At 40.5% G+C, this 23,066-nt stretch overlaps 1 protein-coding gene across 2 annotated transcripts in view; it reads left to right on the plus strand.

Moving 5' to 3' along the window:
- The window catches only part of ip6k1 (inositol hexakisphosphate kinase 1), a 58,949-nt gene continuing 35,883 nt past the window's right edge, over nt 1-23,066 (plus strand). Inside the window, exons 1-2 of one of the 2 annotated variants that reach the window (XM_056239982.1) lie at nt 1-101; nt 22,000-22,393. In XM_056239982.1, coding sequence (XP_056095957.1) covers nt 22,171-22,393 — 223 coding nt within the window. In that variant the 5' untranslated portion in view covers nt 1-101; nt 22,000-22,170. Of the gene's footprint in view, nt 102-10,841; nt 11,035-21,999; nt 22,394-23,066 lie in introns of those variants that run through there. The other variant, XM_056239981.1, reaches the window with a different exon arrangement.

The following is a 23,066-nucleotide window of genomic DNA, read 5'->3' on the forward strand; positions in this document are numbered from 1 at the left end:
TATTTACTCGTGTATTCATAAGGAAATATATCAAATCGTCGTGAAAGAAGGAAGAGGTAAACAAAAGGGCTTTTCTTTCCTTGAGGTGGAATTGACATCAGGTATGTACATAAATATAATGACCTCATGCTCGTTTACTGTCATTATCTGTTTTTAAAGGTTTATCATTCTAGTTGTCGATTTTTGAGTAGATAAATTACTTATTTATGGATGTAATGCGTGATTAGCACATGTATGATGATTTTATTACATGATGTTTGTTAAAGGTCACTGGCATAATAACATATAACGGTATTGAGTTTATTTCTGGACATAGCCTATTCTTTTTATCGTTTTGTTATATGTCATCATCCTTGTGTCTATAATATATGATTATGTTGATGATGGGCATATGAGCACTAGATGGATCATTACATAAGCCTCACATTGGAGTAGAAACGTGACTTCATCTCTGCGTGTAAAGTTGCGTGTGTGTTTATGCTTGTCAGTGTCTGTTTTGATGTAATGTTTGTTTAAAATATAAGGTTGTGAAATGCACATGAGCTGGAATTTGCTTGATGGTCGTTTTTAGCGGTCGACACACAATTAATTGCCGATTATTGTTTGCTATTTTGAGCGCAATGCCTTGGAGATGTTTGTTTTGAATGTTTCTGGTTTGCAGTCTTTCAAGGACATTTCAGTGATCGATTTCATAAAGCCTATCAGACCTTCAAACTGGTGCTGATGTTGACACCGTGCATTATTGTTTTACCTTAAATACTGTCACTATTGGACAGCTACATTTGAGTTTTATTAACACGGAACGTATTAGCCACACATGTACATGATGCCCAGAAAGCGAGATGTTACTGTAGTCAGTTAATATCAGCGGCTGCACGTCAGAGGAAACAAGCCATTTTCTATCATTGGTCCTGCATTATTGATCCTATACACGACAATCAGTCAAATATCTAGAAATCTGATATGTGGAGTGTACAATTCTAAACCTTCAGGTCATGGCATGGCCAGCATCACCTGTAACTGGAGATGTGGCTCGTCTGAGCTGTTTTATTCACTGAGGGATGCTGGGAATGTCTGCTGGAATTTCAGTTGTTTTCTGTGTTTAGTTGATTTAATACAAACTACATTCTGTTGCTCATTTTCAGTGGTTTTCATCAGCAGAGATGTTTGCTTATAAGCTTAGTTCATTTGTATTTTTATTTCACAGTTTTAGATGGCTTCATCCAGCATGCTGATGATTATGCATTTAAGTTTAGCTTTAATCTCTAATTAGACCAACAGAAAAAAGGAAAGAAATTAGTTTAAAAGCTAAAAAAAATAAACTAAAATATATATATTTGAGTTTTTCTTTTTAGCTTTTCAACTAATTTCTTTCTTTTTTTCTGTTGGTCTCCAAGGCTCACCCAACTGCAGTTCTTTTCAATTGTGATCAAATTTCACAATATTACTGTATTATTTGACCAAATAGCCTAAACGCATATATATTAAACTGTAATTTATTCCTGTGATCAAAGCTGAATTTTCAGCATCATTTCTCCAGTCTTCAGTGTCACATGATCCTTCAAATATCTTTCTAATATGCTGATTTGCTGCTCAACATTTACATTTATGTATTTAGCAGAACAAAGCGTTCATCAAGGAGTCAACAATCGCTGTAGTACACAATGCCAGGTTTATTACACAGCCGATTTAAGGCTGGTCTGTGCCTTCAGTGTAAAGACGCAGTGCCAGACTAAATTGTGCTTGCTCTGACCCACCTCAGCCCCTAATATCAATACTGTTTTGCTGTGTAAATGCATTAATGCCACCTTTGAGCAGCGTTAAACAATCTTTAGACAACTAGTTCAGAAAACCAGCTAGAGAGGAGAAGAAATGCAGGTGTGTGTGGGGTCATTGAGTGCTTGTGTAGAGGTGCTCCTTCAGCGGCTCCTGGACAGATGTGATGTTCTCAGCAGTTCTCGTGGAGGTTGGCAGCTCATCCGCCGAGAGGAGCAGAGAGAGTGAAGGCTTCGGAGAGGGAGGCATTAGTGGTGGGTTGAGCTGTTCCAGTGGCGGTCCTGAAAGCCAGCGTTAAAACTTCACATCACTCTTAAGGCCCGTTCACACCAAGGACAATAACGATAAAGATATAGTTTTAAAAATCGTTCTCAATATTAAAGAATAGCAGAGGTCACACCACAGCTATAGCGATAACGATGTAGAGAAACGATATCGTTCGGATTACTTTTGGAAAGATTTTTTTTCCCAGCTGTTGAACGATAAAACACTGACAGCCAATCAGAATCTATTCTAATTTAGGGGCTCAGGTATTTAAAATGGCAGACGACATTGCAGAGAAGTTAATCCCACAGGTCTGGATCATCTGCAAAGGTTGAGTGGTGCTGGTGGGAAGCCCCGAAATTCATGAGTTTCGGAACCACATGAGGGCAAGTAAAGGATGACAGAATGACCATAAAGAATATTACACACAACACACTGATATTTCAAGTGTAATGTTGGGCTGGAGAATCTCAATAAGCGCTTCACAACCTTCAGCCCACATGTTTGTGTTGACCCGTGAGTAGATGTTGGAAGCCAGCGCTTTACACAGTGTCATATTATTTCCATGACCGTGATGTTTGATTATCTGCTTAATCCGCCGTGCCCCTGAAATCAAACCACCAATGCTTCTGCATCAGATGGACAAGCATTCAAATATTCAAGACTTGCATTCTCTCTGCTTAATTGTGTTTTATGGCTCGGCTCCAGGGCCATCTGGAGTGTGTGTTTGCAGGCACTCGTACCACAGGTCATTACATCAGGGTTTCTGAAACGCTGCCGCTGGCCTGTAGACGCTTTACAGAAGTGCCCAATTGAAGTAGGCTAGTTTTTCAAATTTCAAGTTGGTGAACCTAAGGATTAAGGGTTTGCGATATTTATTGTCTGTGATAATATCGTACTCATTGGGTTAACGATGTGCAATCTAACATTATCAAGTATGTCCCTCACTTTGCAAAAAACAAACAAAAACACAGCTAGTGAGTGTGATGTAGCCTTCTCGGTTCAGGCTAGGCTACTGCGCGTGGCACCCTAAACACTCGCGGTCTTCCTACGAGTGCGCACTTTCGTGACGTAACGCTGCTTTGCCTGTCGGTAAGAAGTCTGCTGTGGCTCGGCAAAAGTGCGCATCGAGGGCGCATATCGACCGCAAAGCACCTTTCTGAAACCTAGAATGACAAATGGGACAGTCACCTACGGTCTCATGGACTCAATGGACACGCACACGCGGCAGCCATTGTAAGTCCGATTCTCTACTGGTGTATGATCAACATCAGATCTGACATAGAAAATATGGCAATCTATGATTTGGGCAGACAGAAAACTCCCCCTCCTCCATTTCTGCTTGTCTTACCTCTGTCGAACTCTCGGAAGACATGACGCCTGCTGGGCTCTCGTCTAGCGGTATTCCCCGCGCTGATCTTCGTGTTCTGCGTTCTTTGGATCCTGTACCTGGGTGTACCGGTGGTCAGCTCAGATGAGGAGCTCCAGGTTCCCCGCTCTCGGATAGCCATAGTAAATGCTGGATCGCTAGCCAACAAAATATTTATTTGAATGACTTTTTCACCTCCAATATGATCTACTATGTGTGACTGAATCCTGGATGAGTGTTGGTGAGTCGAGCTCTTTTCCAGAGGTTTCACTGCTGGACTGCACTTACTTTAGTTCTCCGAGATCTACTGGGTACTACTTAGATTTAACTGCCGACATTTGCGGTCTTACTCGTACTCCAGTTTTGAGCTCAATGTTTCTGAGCTGGATCCACTTTATCCAGTGGTGTGATTTATCTTCCACCCTTAAAGATTTTATTGATGACTTTTCCGGGGTTTTTTTGGCTGGAATTATGCCAAAATATGATAGGGTTTTAACAGTTGGAGATTTGTTGTCCCTCTAAGCCATTGGTCACATATTTTTTAGATCTTGTTGAGCCTTTTAACTTGTACAGTTTGTTCTAGCCCTACACATGAGCATGGACACACATTAGATCTGGGGCCGTATTCACAAAGAATTTTAAGGCTAAAAGTAGCTCCTAACTGGCGAATTTAGGAGCAACTCCTAAAAATAATGGGCGTGTCACTCCTAAATTTAGGACTCCTAATTTTTTTCACTAAGAGTAATTCACGAAGCATTTTAGCCCTAAAAGTAGCACCTAAGTCTGGGACAGCTTAAAAGAAGTCGAGAGGACTCCTAACTCACTAAGACCTATTCACAAAGGATCGTAGCGCACACCACCGCCTCTCGCAGTCGCCCGGGGTCCGCGACACAAGCGGGAATGCTGCATTGATCTGCAAACAAATCCTCTCCCATTCTCACGCTTAGTTTTGCTTGATATCCCAGTGCCGAATTTCACTTTTATTATGTTTTTTTTTTTTTTTTCAGCACCAACTCGACCAGCAGCAGTAACTGATCCTGCGTCCAGTTGGGCTTTCTTTTACGTTTTGGCGACTTCATAATCCACTGTCATTCAACTATTACATTACTTCAAAAAGAGCAACATTTCCTTGCTTTAAGTAGTCTATTTAGGCTAATAGGATGTCAATTAAAGGGATACTCCACCAGTTTTTCTTATTAAACTATGTTATTCCCTTAACTAAGACGAGTTGATACATACCTCTCTCGTCTCAGTGCGTGCACTATATCGCTCTGTATTGCCGCAAAACTATGTTAGCACTTAGCTTAGCCCATGCATTAAATATGGGCCAAGCAGAGAAGCGACCAAACACTTCCACGTTTTCCCTATGTAAACACAGTTACTCGAGTAGTGTAACTTGACCTGGGCTGGTGACACAAAATAAACCGTTGCGCTTTTCTAAGCGTTTAAAATTGATGACTATATTGTATGGCGGAATACCATAACAAGTGCTTTTGAGCACTTCGACTTGGCGCAATAATATCTTCACTCGTGAAAAGATTACCGGCTCCCGCTTCCTCTCCCCCTCCCTCCAATAGCATCCAGCTGCTGACATTTCCGTCAATACTACCAACGTGACTTTTACTACCTGTGCTATTAGCAAACTGCAGATCATTTGCAATGGCGGACTTTGTAGATGATTATGACTTCTTTTAGAAGACCCAGAGCCATATCTGTTTGAACCCGAGTACACGGAGGAGGAATTAGCTCTTGTGGACCGTGAGAGGCAAGAAAGATATGATCCAGAACAGACCGGAGCTGGCGAAAGACCACGGGCTTTCTGTAAGTGATCTGAATATTGTTGGTGTAGCCTCATCCTTTAGGCGTGTTCCTGTGCAGGTATAGTCCTTCTTTGTGAAATGTTCGGAGCAAACACGTCATCAATGGTGTTTTGGGATTCTTGTTCAAAGCAGCTAACCAAGCTCTCCGCTGTATGTGGTGTGTTGGAATTCGGTGAAAAATGACAGCACTATGTACATTCTCCTTATTTTCACAACCCTTTACGATGCACGCTTTAACCATTATTGTACACAAACTAGCTTCCAACAACCTGTTACTTCGTCAACTCCGCTCGAACTACTACTACCGGCGCATGTCACGTTGGTTGTATTGACGGAAATGTCAGAGGGAGGGGGAGAGGAAGCGGGAACCGGTAAGAGGACTTTTCACGAGTGAAGATATTATTGCGCCAAGTCGAAGTGCTCAAAAGCAATTGTTATGGTATTCCGCCATACAATATAGTCATCAATTTTAAACGCTTAGAAAAGCGCAACGGTTTATTTTGTGTCACCAGCCCAGGTCAAGTTACACTACTCGAGTAACTGTGTTTACATAGGGAAAACGTGGAAGTGTTTGGTCGCTTCTCTGCTTGGCCCATATTTAATGCATGGGCTAAGCTAAGTGCTAACATAGTTTTGCGGCAATACAGAGCGATATAGTGCACGCACTGAGACGAGAGAGGTATGTATCAACTCGTCTTAGTTAAGGGAATAACATAGTTTAATAAGAAAAACTGGTGGAGTATCCCTTTAACCAAGCAAGTGTTAATGCAAGTGTTGTTTTTCATTATTAGGCAAGTGGAGGTTTTCATTAGGGTATTAGGCTACCTTGATTTAATTTATTTTAATTCACGACTTTTCTCTCTCTCTGCCTTTTTAGAATTACACTGGGGCCTGCACAAACATGTCATTATATATGCATTTCGATGACATTACTATTATTATTTTGTGTAGGACACAGACATTTTAAGATATCGTAATTCCATGATTTGTTGCGTCTGTGTTATGTCCCGCATGATGGCCCTGTCATCTAACAACCAATCACCGTGATCACTGCGAGGAGGCTCGTGCATGAGAAGTGACGTCATCCATAGCAACGATGACTCACTCTTAGTTTAGGAGTTGTCATTTTTCCTTACTAAGAGTAGGTCTGAAAGGCGTTGTGAATAACTTTTAAGAGAAAACTCCTAGCTAAAATATTTTGGTGCGATTTACGAGTACTCCTAGTGGTAAGATAACATTCTTTGTGAATACGGCCCCTGGTTTTATTATGTGGACTACCTGTTTGTGATGTTGAAGTATTTGCCTGTATTATTACGTTTATCTTTCTTGTAATCCTAAACCAAGTGTCCCAGCTCGTCATTGTCGTTACTTTAGCTTTTGAACTGTTGAACTGTTTCTGATGCTTTTAATAGTATGTCCTCAATGTCTTAATACTGAAAAGTCTGAGTACTTCTCAACAACTCACTGCCTTGTGTTCTTTTCAGTGCTATTAATTCTGCTTTGAACACTCCTCAATCATCTTGAGTTTTCTGTTGAGATTTGTTAAAACTTCTTAACATTTTTTGTTGACAAGATTTCTGCAGTTAGAGCACACACCTCACCTCCCTCTGCAGATCAATCTATCACCACTATGTGCTCTGCTGTTTTAACCAGCTTGAGTCTCTTTTTTGAGATATCATTGTTAAAATGAAATCATCTGCCTGCTGCATAGACATCGTTTCTCCTCATTTAAAAAAAAATGCTTTTGAAACCCTTGAACCCAAAATTTAAACATGCAATAGTGGAACCATTGATCAAGAAATCAAATTTGGATTCCTCTACTCTTGCTAATTTCAGACCCATCTCAAAACTTCTGTTCCTTTCCAAAATATTAGAGAAAGTTGTTTTTACACAGTTGCAGTTATTTTTAAATCAACATGGTTTGCAAAAAAGTGTTTCAATCTGGTTTTAAATCACTTCATAGCCCAGAAACAGCCCTGTTAAAAGTTTTTAATGACCTGTTACTAGCCACTGACTCCATAACATCCTGATGTCTCCTTTGGAGCGTTGTGTTGGCATTAAGGTACTGCGTTGGAGAGGTTTAGACCTTATCTGTCTGACAGAAGTTCATCGGTCCGCCTTGGGGATTGTCATCCTCGGCATCTCTGTCATATTATGGAGTCCCTCAGGGTTTCGTTCTTGGGCCTATTCTATTCTCATTATATGCTACTACCTTCAGGGTCTATTTTTAGGAAATATCTCTCACTCTCGTTTCAACTTTATCTGCCTTTCAAACTCCATAGCACCACTGTTGGACTGCCTTGAGGATGTTAGAGCCTGGATGGCCTTACATTTTTTAAAGTTCAAAGTAGGGAAAACAGAAGTCATGGTATTTGGACCTGGCAACGCCTGTGAGCCCCTTATTTGGATCTGGGTGCTATAAAATCATATGTGAAGCCCAGTGTTGAAAACCTGGGTGTTATAATGGACAGTGACTTTAAAATGGATATTACTGGACTCAGTGATGTTGTTTAAAATCTGCTTCAGTCATTGGAAACAGTCTGTAAACTTGTGTTCAGTTCAGTCTTAAAATGTGTCAGCTAGTTGTTAATGCCGGGACTATCTGAAACATTCGGAGACTGAACTGAACACACTAACAGACTGTTTCCAGTGACATTTGGTATGAATTTTTTCATGTTATACAATGTCAGTATAGCAAGTATTTACATTCATTTCTGCACTTACACCTGGTCTCTTAATCATTAAGACAAGCATATTACTGACAGAAGTGAAAACAGGCAGTCAGACGGAGCTTGAAACACGATGGTACATGAAATAAATGCATTTTTTTGACAGCCCTAATTTAAATGTACCATCAGGTACAAAAAGTGTATTCTGTCATCTTCTTTAGAGCTAAGTAACTCACATACTATTGTACACTCCACAACTAATGTAGGTTAAGAGTGTTTCCCACAGGATTCTGTCAGACTATTGGGGATGGACCTTGTTAATGCAATCAATCTGGTGCACTGTGAAAGCAAAATGAAGAGCTCCAGCCCTCCAGGCTTTGCATTGACTTTTACCTAAACTTTAAAGTGGATTTAAACCTCTTTTTATATGTGATAGTGTCTCAGTCCACATCACATGCAGTTTTACACCAAAATAAAAAGCTTGAGGGTTTAACAAGAGTTGAACTGTCAAGCTTTTACTTTGGTGGAAAACTTTGCAAGGCATTGACTTTGTATAATAATACAAGTTAAATATAAAAATTAAAAATGCATATGTGGCACCTACACCCTCAAATTCTTTACAAAACACTCCTGTGTAATTTGGCCTTAAGATAGCGATATGTCTATGACACGTAGGGCTATTTATACACACTCATCTGCAGGGCAAACAGCTTCTTAAGAGGTACTCGAGATTCCAATACCGACTGCATTCCTCAAAACTATCATAAGTTCAAATAGATTATAGAGAGTACTGGCACCCATGTTCTCTCTGATCTACTTTAGGTTAGGTGTTTTTGGGAAGTGCTCCCCGGGGCCAGTCACTCCAGCCGGATGTTGGATGTAAGCATACACTCCCTCCAGCCTTCTGATTAAAATGTCCACCTGTTGCACCTACTAAAACTACCACCCGGCGCACCTACGCCCAGCCTGGATGAAGCACGTCCAGCTGACACATTCTGCCCCAGTTATATTTAAGCTGCCAGTCACAATGGTTACAAACTTTGCTAATAATAAAGAACTGAGTTGCTCATGACATCATATGAAGTGAAGCCATCTGATTTAAATTCGTAAACGTTACAAGTCAGCATTTTTATAACTGAACTCTTTACATTCTTACAACACAAACATCCTAAGCATGTAAATAGTATTTATTGTCCCTGCTTATTAAAAGTGTGAGCGAGCTACAAATAAGCCTATTGCAAATCACAAATTCTTATTCTGAAATCTGAATACGTTGCACAAATTACCATAAACATTGCAGTTCATGTCTACATTAATTCAAAATAAATTCACAGACATAAAACTAATCTTAAATTGTCCGAACAAGTCAAGACTTTTCACTTTACACTACCGTTGATGTGGTGTAAGTTTTAGTCTCAGATGTGCGCTACGCCAAGAAGGAGCAACAGATATTAATTCTGCACATAGGACTTAAAACGCATTTCAACCGGTGCAACCGACCCCTGGTGTGCTGCAATAACCTTATGTAGCGCCCTATGATTTCCAACGCAGCCTAATGAGATTAATCATATATTTATATTCAACATAAACGTAATATTACAACTTATATCTGCACAAAATGGTGCGAATACACAAGTGAACTTGAACTAAGTTGCGTGCGAGTCAGAAAGTGTAACTCCAGTTGTGGATGCGCTCTTACCGTAACAACACATTGAAACAGCAGCAACTAAACCCAAAGAATTCACGTTTCATAACAATAGTGTTCTCTTTATAATGTTATGTAATATGAGCGTCCCAATCATAGTTATTAATGTTGTGCATTGCTGTTTGAGCTGCGTGTGCTGAAGCTAAAGATGATCACCCACCGCTTTATTACCGCATTAATTAACCAAACGCATCCTATATGTGATAAATCAGATATATACTCAAAATAAACATAATATTACAACTTACAAATGCAAAGGCCGTGATAGATAGCACAAGTGAACTTGACTCTGCTAGTCATGAAGGTGTAACTCCGCTGTGCTAAAACAGGCACACAAATAATTCACAACAGTCTTTTACTGTAATGCTCTCATTATAATTCATATGGCCTATATGACAGACTTGAGCTGCACATGTTGCACTGAACCATATGTTCCTTTTCAAAGTGATTAATTCCAAACATATTTCAAGCAATTAAAAACCATCATGTTGAACAGTGCGCATCTGAAGGAAATAATCCAGTATTTATTGGCTTATATTATATCGGCCAAATTTACTTAATGATAACATTAAAAATGACCATTTATCGGCTGATATGATATGGTGGCCGATATGTGGTGCTGGTCCAGTGTCGACCCTGATGGACTGCCGGCATTTTTGGGTTTATAATAACATAGAGTTATGTTTCAACTAAGTTTAATGGTGCAGCGCATTTAGTAGTGCGTAAGCTGTATCTTTGTGCTCCTTTACATCAAAACTAGGCTAAGTTGTAACTTGCACACACAATTGTCCAACTGGCCCATTCAGTGATCGTTAACATTAAACACTGTTACTCTGGCATCATATTTCCCACACAGAGCTGCATGCTATGGTGTGAACGCTAGAAAAACAGCTTGAGTGGATCTGATCCCTCATGCCTCCTTTAGCTCCATAATAATCTTCCCAGCCTTTGATTGCAACCCTGATTCATACTTTGTCCTTGTAATCCAGTCATGTCCAGGGCTAAAATTAACCGTATAATGGCATGCAGTCGGTGTAAGGCTGTAATCTGCCCAGCCCTGCCTGCAAACACCCAGGTGGCCATTCAAAGAAGATTAGGAGGGTCACCTGTCTTTCCTTGTGTCTGTCTCACACTTTCATTCGGTCTCAATCTACTCCCCATTGAGCGTCCTCATCCTGAACCACTCCCACTATTGTGTCAAAACAGATCCGACCTTGAGATGTCTTTTGTCCCGACACTGAACGGCTGCTGTGTGTTTGGGAATGAGATGTACTGTACTATGTTTGTCTGAAATACCCCATTGCAACCTGTCTGGATCTAACGACACACATTCACATTCAGGAAGATGCATGCATGGGTGAAACTGCACTCAGGTCCTAAATGGACACAACTGCATCCTCAGTTTCTCTTCTGGATCTAGTCCCATATTCAGTAAGTAGAAGCTATATTGAACAATAGTGGCTGACTCTGTGATTATCACTCACTGAGATCGTCTAGTGTTATACATGCGTGATCAGATGTGATTGGACATCTTAGAATCTACTACATTCACAACAAATGTTGTTCATTGGCAGACAGGGCTGTGTGACTTGATTGAGAACTTATCTTAACTTGTGCACCGGGTTTTTAGAAAACTGCATCAAAAGACACAAGCGCAACGGTCAAACACGTCTGTCTAGTGCGTTTACATTGAAACATAATGGAGAAAGCAGTGCCGTGGGTTCTGTGTGAACCGGCCCTAAAAACAAAGTAACAATATAACACAACTCACAAATTAACAGACATTTTAAGAATGCTCACATCTTTTGATCTAATAAGAGTATATTACATGGACTTTGATTGCAGGTCTAAATGTTTAGTTTTATTTTTAGTTCAAAACTAAATTCTCACATTACTTGCCACTGGTGAAAAAGGCAAAAGAAACATCATGTCAAGTCACATATATGTATCGCGCTTGCTTTATACAATACCAGTTAAAGCAGCTTCAGGGTAACACTTGTGTTCATGTTGCAGCTGTAACGCAGCTCTACACCAGAGAAGTGTTCAGCGCTATAGACGACGTGCCATTATACAGCTCACTTCAGTTTGTGTTGTTTTGTCCTCGGATGATGTCAGTGCAGTCAAATCGATAATGTTTCTCAATATTACATTCGTGTCAATTTTATTCCACTAAATAAAGGAAATATCTCTTCACTAAGACTGAATTGCGCTTTTGTTTGCAGGCGCTCTCTGTTTTAGTTCCCGATTCACTACTGGATGCAAATCATGTAACCAACATCACCAAAAATGTGTGCTGAGTTTTGCATGACACAGTACCCAGCCCATCTAGTAGACTTTGGTTAGATCTGGGGCAACTTAACCAGCTCGAGGTGTGTGGAAGATAGGGTGCCTGATTGTGCATCCGTTCTGGCACATACAGTGGGGAGAATAAGTAGGCTATTTGATACACTGCCGATTTTGCAGGTTTTCCCATTTACAAAGCATGTAGAAGTCTGTCATGTTTATCATAGACGTTGTGATTTTTAAGTAGCCTAATTCATTTGCATTTTATTGCATGACATAAGTATTTGATCACCTACCAACCAGTAAGAATTCTGGTTCCTATGATAAAAATGACAGACTTCTACATGCTTTGTAAGTGGGAAAACCTGCAAAATCTGCAGTGTATCAAATACTTGTTCTCCCCACTGTAGTTGATTGAATCTGTACAGCATCAAATCTCCACTGCGTGCTGAATCTGCTCTTTGTGTTGCTAAAAAGGTGCTCAACTGCATTGTGTGTCTGGTTATAAAGCTCTACAAACATCCCTTTTAAACAAACAAAAAAGATTACCTCTTTTAATTTTTTGCAAAAATAACAGAATTTAGGCTATTGCATCAGGCTAGGGCTATGAGCAGCTCTTTACCACTGTGTTTACCACTGCACAAACTGCGCTCGACTTCTTTCGACTTATTCAGGCAAAAACGCATTAAAAGTTAGGCTAATAGTTCAGAGTCCTTGAATATGGAAAGCAATAAAATGACTCACAAAGATAAATGCATCATCATATGTCCCATGCTGAGCTTTGAGACGGAGCGGATGAATCAGGGACGGTTGTTTTGCAGATTATACTTGTTTTGAACAAGATCAATGTCTAGGTCTAATAATCTCTTAATTGGGGTATAATTGACCTTTGTGCTTTTATGTTAATGAAATGTTTTGCACATCTAAAAAAAATGTGCACAGCCCTTGAAACATCAGGTTTTGGCTAATAAAGCAGAAGATGAGAGTTCAGTGAAAGGGTCCTGAAATAGCACTAAAGCTGATGGTCGTGCACTGATGCAGAGACGAGTGATGCTCAAAGCTCCTTTACTGCGGGACGGCCCACATTCAGCCCACGCCAGTCTTAAGAGCAGATTAATGCTGTTCGTGAGTCTTTGTCCAAACAACATTTGGCAGAGGAGCCTTGACAAGGAAAGTTCTCTTGTACTGAAAGAAAAAAACATATTGATGCTGAGTTTTGTTTTCTTGTGCAGAGTATATAAAGTAGGGGTGGGAATCTCTAGGCACCTCACGATTCGATTCGATTACGATTCAGAGGGCTGCGATTCGATGCTAAATCGATTATCAGAATCTTTTTTTTGTGTGTGTGTGACTATAAATACTTTGCTTTAAAAGTACAAAGTAATGACCCATAAAGAATTAACGTACAATATATTTTATTAACATTGCAAAGAACCAACAGGAAAATACATGTGTGTCTGAACTAGCAGCATATTTGTAGTAAATTAATAATATAACAACGACCGGTGTTGTGCCGAATTTCGACTCCCTGCCAAATTATTACCCCCCTCGTTGAAATCAGTACCTGATTGCCTAATCCTAACCCCACCCCTAATCCTAACTCCTCCCCCACAACTAATCCTAAACCTACCATACTAGGGGGGTAATAATTTGGCGGGGGTCAGAATTCGGCACCACACCGGTAACGTTACAGCCGAGTGTTTTTCCTCCTCTGGCTGGAAACGTGTCATTTGGCTTCATGTGTCTTGTTTCCGAAATATTTTAGTTTTACTCTACAAAGCTTACAACTAGTGTGGCTCTTGTCCAGCTCCTTTCCCCCTTCAACTTCAGAAGCCAAAATATTTCCACACGTCAGCTTTTAACGAGGAGGGTGTTTGGATTTGGCGCTCAGCCATCGCGTCCGCGTCTGTTATGTGCACGCCACAGACGGTCCGGCCACTGCACTTCCGCGCTTCAGAGTTCCGTCTTTCGCGTTCCGTCAATATTACGTTATTATAAATATATATCTAAAAAAAATTTTTTTTTTTTGAAAATCGATTTTTGACAATTGTGAATCGATTCAGAATCGTCCACGTCCGCATCGCGATGCATCTAAGAATCGATTTTTTCCCCCACCCCTAATATAAAGAGAGAATTCACCCAAAAAGTACAATTCTGAATGAATAATAAATTGACATGTTGAACTGCGGGTTTGGGAAGTTTCCAGCCATGCCTTTGTTTACAAGCCTAATCTTTGTGAGTTTACTGAACTGTAGAGAGCATTTGATTGGACAGAAAATCTGCTGATCCTACATCCTTACGTAACATCACTTGACAATATAAGGTGAAATGCATTGTATTGGGCATTCAGTGAACATGATGCCAGACCGGGGGTTTTGTCCGTCTTTGTCAATCTTCCTGCAGAGAGTCAAACTGTGTGTAAATCTTAGTTCTAGTGGCCAGGTGGCACTTCTAGTCTCTAGGCACGCTGGCGCTCACAAGGCTTTCGGTCATTTGATGGAAATAAGGTCTGTTTGATCACACAACTGGCGGTGTCTTCTCTCAGCTCTGGCTGCAAGGACTGCCCACTGAACGCCTATAACACACTATGTTTGCCTGCCTTAGTCAGACTTGATGACTGCAGCACGAGACAGAACGTTCTCTGTCCAGAATCCTGTTGAAGATACAGTCCAAGTCTCCTGGTCTTCGCTTTTGAGATTTCCAACAAAAACCTCAAAACCCAAATTATACTTCTGTTTGGACGCGAACACTTAGGCTAGGTTGCGAGAATCTCTTAATCCTCTCACACAAGTGCTCATCAACGCTGGTGTCTGTTGTTGTTGTGTCTCAGTAGTTTGTTGTTGTTTTGTTTCTGTATCATAGGGCAGTGTTGCCACCTTGTGGACTAAATCATTAGTGCAACAACAAAAACACCTCAAAGTGTGCGAGCTGAGCATACATTGTACGTGCAGGTAGAAAAATCTGACTGCACTCTATCATCTCTCCTTTCCACCTTATCTTTCTCTTCTGTCCTGCATGAAATAATATATTCATTTCGATATTAGCTTATGATTTTATTAGGGATGTACACGAATATTCGATCTGTAATTATTATTTGATAAATAAAATACTTGTTATAATTAAATGCACTGGGTGGCGCTGTGGAGCGCGTTTAACAAGTGGATTGTATTTGATCACATAATGTCATTACACATCCTCTGAAAGAGTACAGAATCGTTTACGCATCCGAAGCGCGTACTCGGAAAGCCCCTCGCAGACATTGCACGAATGCTGAATTGATTTCTCTTTCATGTCTTCTTGCGCTTTGAACGCACATATTCACGTATTGGAGAGTATCCTCGTAAACATAGTCGGTTATGTCTTAAGTCCTTCGGATGAGACGTTAAACCGAGGTCCTGACTCTCTGTGGTCATTAAAAATCCCAGGATGTCTTTCGAAAGAGTAGGGGTGTAACCCCAGTGTCCTGGCCAAATTTGCCCAGTGGCCTCTGTCCATCATGGCCTCCTAATCATCCCCAAATACTGATTGGCTTCATCACTCTGTCTCCTCTCCACCAGTAAGCTGGTGTGTGGTGGGCGTTCTGGCGCAATATGGCTGCCGTCGCATCATCAGGTGGATGCTGCACATTGGTGGTGGTTGAGAAGATTCCCCCTTCCATGTGAAGCGCTTTGAGTGCCTAGAAAAGCGCTATATAAATGTAATGAATTATTAAGTGAACATAAAGGGCCCTATTTTAAGTATCGAAGCGTATGGACTAAAGCGCACAGTGCAAGGTGTGAGGTTAGGTACTCTGAATCCACTTTTGCTAGTTTAATGACAGGAAAAATGGTCGGCGCTCCTGGCGCATGGTCTAAGAGTGTTATCCCTATTCTCTTAATGAGTAATGGGTGTGTTACCAATTCCTAATGCTCCCTTTAAATTAGGGCTGCAACAAACGATTATTTTGATAATCGATTAATCTAACGATTATTAGAACGATTAATCGACTAATCGTCGATTATTTCGCAGACTAATCAGTAAGTTTGGAACGATTATTCAGCTTTTCCAATTAGTTAAAACATTGAGTTATACATATTCTAACTATAATACAAAAAAAGAAAATCACTTCAGCTTTTGAAATAGTTGTTTTAATGAACTTTGAGCCAACTAAACAGGTCATTCTCTTTAAGTTTTCAGATTTCGGTCCAACTCAAAGCACACACAAATGCTCTCTAAGCATTGTTTAATAGGCCCACTGCTTTTCTTAGAACTGAAACAGAAAAAGGGACATTTACTTCAGGACACAAAGAATGGTAAAATATTAATCTGCAAACAATTATTATAATTATAAAAATTACAATCTTTTTTTACATGACAATTGAGCTGACAGAGACGTTCTCATTCACCTTTTAATTTATAGTATGATAAAGTAACTGCCATGATATTATTCCTATATCATAGGAAGGATATAACATCTCGTTTTGTAAGTCTTCATGATTATTGAACAAAATACAGGCAAGTGATAAGACTATAATAATACCTAATATACTAATAGTGTTAAAATAATAAAAACAGCCCTGACTCCTAAGCTCGATCAAGCTTTATTCTATACAAAATAAGTCATCACATTACTGTAATTATATTACTATTGATAATATTATTAGTAGTATTGCATTCTCTAATAAAGAGAGACAATATAAGGTGAAATGCATTGTATTGGGCATTCAGTGAACATGATGCCAGACCGGGGGTTTTCACTCACTTCTCACCGGCTCAAACACTCACTTCTCACCGGCTCCTCTTTTGCCGGGATGTTTCCTCTTGCACTCCAACATGCATGTTGTGCTCCCGTGAAAATTGCACACGACAGCATTCTTGATTTGAAGTTTTGTGAAACTTTCCCAAACCTAAACCTTGCTAGTTCGGATTCGTTTGCACTGTCATAATTCGCGCTGTTTTCTCTTCTACCGCAATAGCATTTGTAAGGGCTGCACTACACTCTAGCGCTACAGCGCCGTAGCGGTCAAATCGCGGGATTGCAGGCCCTTACATTAGGTCACGTGAGATCAAACGACTACTCGACAACAAAGATATTTGTCGACAAATTTTTATTGTCGACGTTGTCGACAACGTCGACTAATCGTTGCAGCCCTACTTTAAATCAGTGGTCTCAAACTCGCGGCCCGCGGGCCTCGGTGATATTTTGTGGCCCCCTACTTGACATTAAAGTTTAATGTTACTGCGGCCCGTCGTTGCGTGTGCCGCGTTTTTTATTTTTTATTTTTTTTATCCCTTATGGGCTACCATAGATAGTCTCGTGACTATAATAAATATTGAGAAGATTGGATCAGTTGTGCTCCTTTTTTGGAATACTTGAATACTATTTTTTTGTGGAATACTTGATGCGGCCCAGCCTGACCCAGACTCTACCTCCAGCGGCCCCCAGTTAAGTTGAGTTTGAGACCCCTGCTTTAAATAATATAAAAATATTGCGCCATTGACTTCAGACCAGGGTTCAGTTGGTCAACGGCAGTCTATTTGAGTTCCTCAGAATAGCAACGCTCCAACAATGCGCCTGAACACACACCTGGTTTTCAGACCAGCAGCCCATGGGCGCACAAATTGGCGCAAATAAATGTGCTATTTAAACAACGTGGCGTAAGACGTGAAAATGATAACTGCGTCGGGCTAAAACTAGCAGAAAATTGCACCGGGTGTATAATATGGCCCAGTCAATTGAGAAATAAAACACTTAATATGTGTAACATGCTGCTTGGCTAAAGCATGGTTTTCCAACGTTGGTAAGTGTATCCATAGCAGACTTGGTGGGAATGGCCTTAGCCAAGTTTCAATGAAAGCCCATTTTGCCAGTGGTGAAGTCCCCCTTTAAGACATAAACAGCTGTGTTTATGAGGATACTCGCCAGGATGAGATGTATTTTGTGTATGTCTAAGCACAAGATATTTTATGGACATCAACAACCCAAAGCTTTACACTGCATGTTTTGATCATGAATCTGGCTAGCAGATGCATTAGCCTAGTTTATGTGAGAAAAGTTGGATTAAAACAGCACATGGTTCAATATGATATATCACTGACGAATCAGGTTTGTAGTTGTCGTCCTCAGTTTGTGTGGCAGCCAGACAAAGGTATTATAAATGGGGTCACTCTCTCTTATGTCCTGTTGAGATGCCTGAGGCGTCGGACAGCATTGCTCTACTTTTCTTGCATGGCTTCAGTCAGTAATGAGTATTAGCATTTCCAATTAGCAGCTTATTAGTAGGCCAGCAAGAAACAACTCTATTCCTGTGTTTTATGATAAAACTGTTGTTTTGAGCATGCTTTTAGGTTTCCTGTTGGAATTGTTGGAGTGTTCTTATTGTTATTTAAATATCAAACAAATAATTTTTCTTCATTATCAATAATGATCAATACTAGTATCACTCAGCAGCATTGATAAATGAACTTCCACTCTGGTTCTTTAACTTGTTCTCTTTTCTCTGGTTCTTTAACTCTTTATAAGACAACACTTTCCCGCCATCCATGTTTTTCCATGTTTTCACTGTTATATGGTAAGGGACGCTATTACACATCCTCTGAAAGTGTACAGAATCTCCTGATCAAAACACAGGAGAAGCAGAAACAAGTGATAGAAGCATTGCTTATGCACATGTAGGCTAACGCAATCATCAAACAGCTGCATAATGTTACCGAATGAAATGTCGAACTTGCAAAGAGGTAACGACTATGAAGCTCGGTGGAAGCTTGATGGATCCTTCACTGGAAACTGAAAGTAACTCACTCCTGCTAAACGTTTACTCTTTGAATCCTTGCACTTGAAAAGTCGACACCATTATGACTAAAAGTTTGCTTAGCAGGACTTCCTACTAAAGCAAGGTGGTGTTTGACTCCAGTAAGTCTATCCATAGTAGACTGGTGGGAATGGCCTTGGACGGCAACATGGCCAGGGCATTATGGGTGTTGAAGCTTTCCTACCTATTTGGAAAAGGGAAGACAACAACCTTCTCTAGTCAGGTTTTTTCTCTCTCTTTTATACAACATAGGAAGCCAGGTTTTATTGAAAGCCATTTTGCCAGCGGTGAAGTCCCTTTATGTCATATTGAACGCCTCTAGCAGGTGCAAGCCAAGAATATTGTCCTCCACTTCCAAAATGATACAGCAGTGACAGTGGGAATTCACCCTCAAATATGTCCAGCAGGGTTTTATCGGCAATGCCTGGGATGCATTTTTGGGTTCTGCTGGGTCAATACTTCTCTGAGGATCATTTAACTTGACTTTGTTCAGTAGGGATTTGGGAATGAGGCAGTCGATGGCAGCTCAGCCTTCCTGAGACATCAGACTCATTCCATCAAGACTTCAAAGACATTTTCAAATGGGCATGTGAAACATTCATGTGTCTGTTTTTGTAATGAGAGCTGAACGTGTGTGCTGCGGCATGTTGGGTAACATGAGGATTAGATTGGACACATTGTCGGAGACGGATGCCGCTCTGTGTTTGTCTATGCGCTGATGGGACTCGGGCTAATGTAATAAAGCCAGATGCCAGCTGTGTTTGTAAGGCTACAAGGCATGCTGGGAAATGCTCTCAAGGTGCAGTAATGGAAGGTTATTACCTCTGTTGTTTTCTTTTTAGCTGGTTGACTGGTGTGCGGTTTGATTCATATTCAAACAATTTAGGCAGTTCTCTGTCTATTTAAAGATTAGATAAGATAAGAAGTAGTGATCGATCGATATATTGGCAAGACTGATATAGCGGGCAATTTTTTTAAACTTGTTAACTTATATCGCAACATCTTTTTTATTTTGATATATTGCGCAGCCCTACTTGATTACAGAATCAAGAAGTTGTCATCTAAAGTATGAATCTGTTTATTTTACAGAATTGCTTTAAAGGGATACTCCACTTTTTTTGGAAATAGGCTCATTTTACAACTCCCCCAGAGTTAAACTGTTCAGTTTTACCGTTTTTGAATCCATTCAGCCGATCTCCGGTTCTGGCGGTACCACTTTTAGCATAGCTTAGCATACATCATTGGAGTGGACAAGACCATTAGCATTTCTAAAAAGAAAATGACCAAAGAGTTTCGATATTTTTCCTATTTAAAACTTGACTCTTCTGTAGTTACATCGTGGACTAAGACCGACGGAAAATGTAAAGTTGCGATTTTCTAGGCTGATATGGCTTGGAACTATACTCTCATTCCTGCGTAATAATCAAGAAACTTCACTGCCGTACCATGAGAGCAGCAGGCGTAATGATATGACGCAGCGCCTGAAAATAGGCTACCTTCCGTCAACACAACGGAACTATTTTCAGGCGCTGCGTCATATCATTACGCCTGCTGCTCTCATGGTACGGCAGTGAAGTTTCTTGATTATTACGCAGGAATGAGAGTATAGTTCCAAGCCATATCAGCCTAGAAAATCGCAACTTTACATTTTCCGTCGGTCTTAGTGCACGATGTAACTACAGAAGAGTCAAGTTTTAAATAGGAAAAATATCGAAACTCTTTGGTCATTTTTTTTTTAGAAATGCTAATGGTCTTGTCCACTTCAATGATGTATGCTAAAAGTGGTACCGCCAGAACCGGAGATCGGCTGAATGGATTCAAAAACGGTAAAACTCAACAGTTTAACTCTGGGGGAGTTGTAAAATGAGCCTATTTCCCAAAAAAGTGGAGTATCCCTTTAAGTTTAAAGTGTAAATTGCAGGTTACATTTTTCACGAAGATAATGGAATGTGCTTACTAAACATAAAGATAAGAACCGCCCACCATTGTTTTTTATGTTTTTTTATACCAAAATGCTGAATATAATATGAAAAGTTGGTACTTTTTACACTCCCCCTCCCTTCCAATAGGCTGGGCTTGACGTCATAAAAGGGACTCTAAGCCTAGAGTTACCGTTAGTCTAACGGCAAGTAGGCTAGCAATTATATAGAAACGTTTTTTAGATTCAGAAGTGATGAATGAAATAACTCAACTCAATTGTAAACATACTCGTGTGTGCTGGCTTCAAGAGGACCGTGATCCTGCCTGAAATGAGATTAAGCTATTCGCAAAACAAACGGGTTCAGGCAGCATGCGTCAAAACCAGGATATGCTGCGTGAGGCACGTCAGATTTGCCGGTCGCGGGTCGAAAACGCGTTCACCTCACGGCAGCACATACTCTCCACTGTTGATTCCATTGGGTGGCATAGCACACAAACACCTGTCAAACACAGCGATAGGGACATCGATCTCTTTTTTTCTTTCTGACAATATCGCGTTCTGTCAGCAGATGCCAGCAAAAGCGCCATTGTGCCTGTGCAGTGTGTGCATCTCTACAGCTCTGATTAGGACTACTAACACCATGTAAGTAAATAATGTCTTCAGTCGTTGTCCCTCCTTGCTATTCTACATGACGGCAAGATTTTGGAAAGACTTTGGCTTCTTCCCTAATGATATCCGGATTAGCACCAGGCTAACTCTAGCTACTCACAAGGACACCTGGCCAACCTTCCACTCATTTTTCTCACACCAAGCATTGATAAATTCTAGGGCTGTGGTCCATCAAGAATTTGATGGTTTCCCACCTCCTCAGTCTCCCAGTCGTTCTCCAAAGTCAAGCCACAAACAGTAGGAATCTAGCAGAGGATGGGTTGCTACTCCCTCTTATGACGTCATCACCCAGTTACTGTAAAAAACATGCTACATTTGAAACCCCAATAAATGTTATTTTAACACATTGGTTGTGGTGGTTAACCTGCAATTTACACTTTAATCTAAAAAAAAGATTCATATAATTTAGTTTTTAAATGACTTATTTCTAATTTTGTAAATATAATGTAAAATAAATATGAATTTAATTTCAACGATTGTTATGGATGTGTTATTGCTACATTTAAATTAAATAGTGTGATATCATATCATATTGGCTTTATATATTGGCCGTCAAAAAAAATCAATATCAGTCGACTGCTATACAGAAGGTTTTCATGCTAGCACATTTAATCTTGCACAGGAACCAATGAGGTTTGTCCTCGCACATCAAGCTAGTTCCGTTCACCGTGTTTGATTCTACCAGTATGTTTGGCACAGTGTTTATTTTGTTCTTCCTATGTCTCTCCCCAGAAGGCCGCGTGGGGGACTGCTCCGAGCGCTCCTGAGGCGGGATCTGTCGGCAGGTGTGTCAGCGGGCTGGCTCCTCCCCCTCCCGGCGGCAGCCTGCGCTCTCAGCCGCCCCCTTGCACCCCCCGCTCGCCAGGCCTGCGCGCCCGAGCCCATGCCCCCAGCTCAAACGCCATGTGTGTCCCGCACACGATGGAGGCGGGCAAGCACAGTGCTAGCCAGGGGCCGAGCAGCCGCGACGGGGTTCCCCTGGAGCCCTTCATACACCAGGTGGGCGGCCACACCAGCATGATGCGTTATGATGACCACACCGTCTGCAAGCCACTCATCGCCCGTGAGCAACGGTTTTACGAGTCCCTGCCACCGGAGATGAAGGAGTTCACCCCGGAGTACAAAGGTAAGATGGAGGATTTGTGCGCAATGCACTCTTCTTAGATTGAGTGTTTTTTTATTGTTGGTTCTAGTGAGCTGAAACTGTGACACAGTAACTGTTTTTAATAGCACACTGAAGCACAATGCTAAATTCCTCTGTGAAAAGTTGATTCTTCAAATTCATGCACTTCAAAGCACCTCTGCTTAAAGGAAAGTTGTCTTTTTTTTTTTTTTTTAAATTAACAAAATTTAAATAATGAGTCAAAATTGGGCCGAAATATTAAAGCTGATAAATACTGGATTATTTCCTTCAGCTGAGACCCTTCAGATGTGCACTGTTCGCCATGAAGGTTTTGAACTGCTTGAAATATGATTAGAATCACTTTGAAAAGGAATACGGTTCAGTGCAAATTGTGCAGTGCAAGTCTGTCATATCGGCTACATAAAATTATAATGAGAACATCATTATAATTGTGTGCTTGGGAGATGGATTTTAATGGTGAGAACTTTTGTTTTTGTAATCAGGCTCTCAAAAATGATTTTTTAAAAATCTGGATCTAGATTTATTGGCCAATATATCGGTTATCGGCTTTCAAATATAAATAATTTTCAGTTATCGTATTTCATATCGGTGCATCCCTAATCGCTTTATATTTATTTGTGAATCTCAATCTATTTATTTGGAATAATGCAACAAT

This window comes from Rhinichthys klamathensis, unplaced genomic scaffold, assembly GCF_029890125.1.
Source record: "Rhinichthys klamathensis goyatoka isolate OS25496 unplaced genomic scaffold, OSU_Roscu_1.1 h1tg000578l_1, whole genome shotgun sequence".
Classification (NCBI taxonomy): domain Eukaryota; kingdom Metazoa; phylum Chordata; class Actinopteri; order Cypriniformes; family Leuciscidae; genus Rhinichthys; species Rhinichthys klamathensis.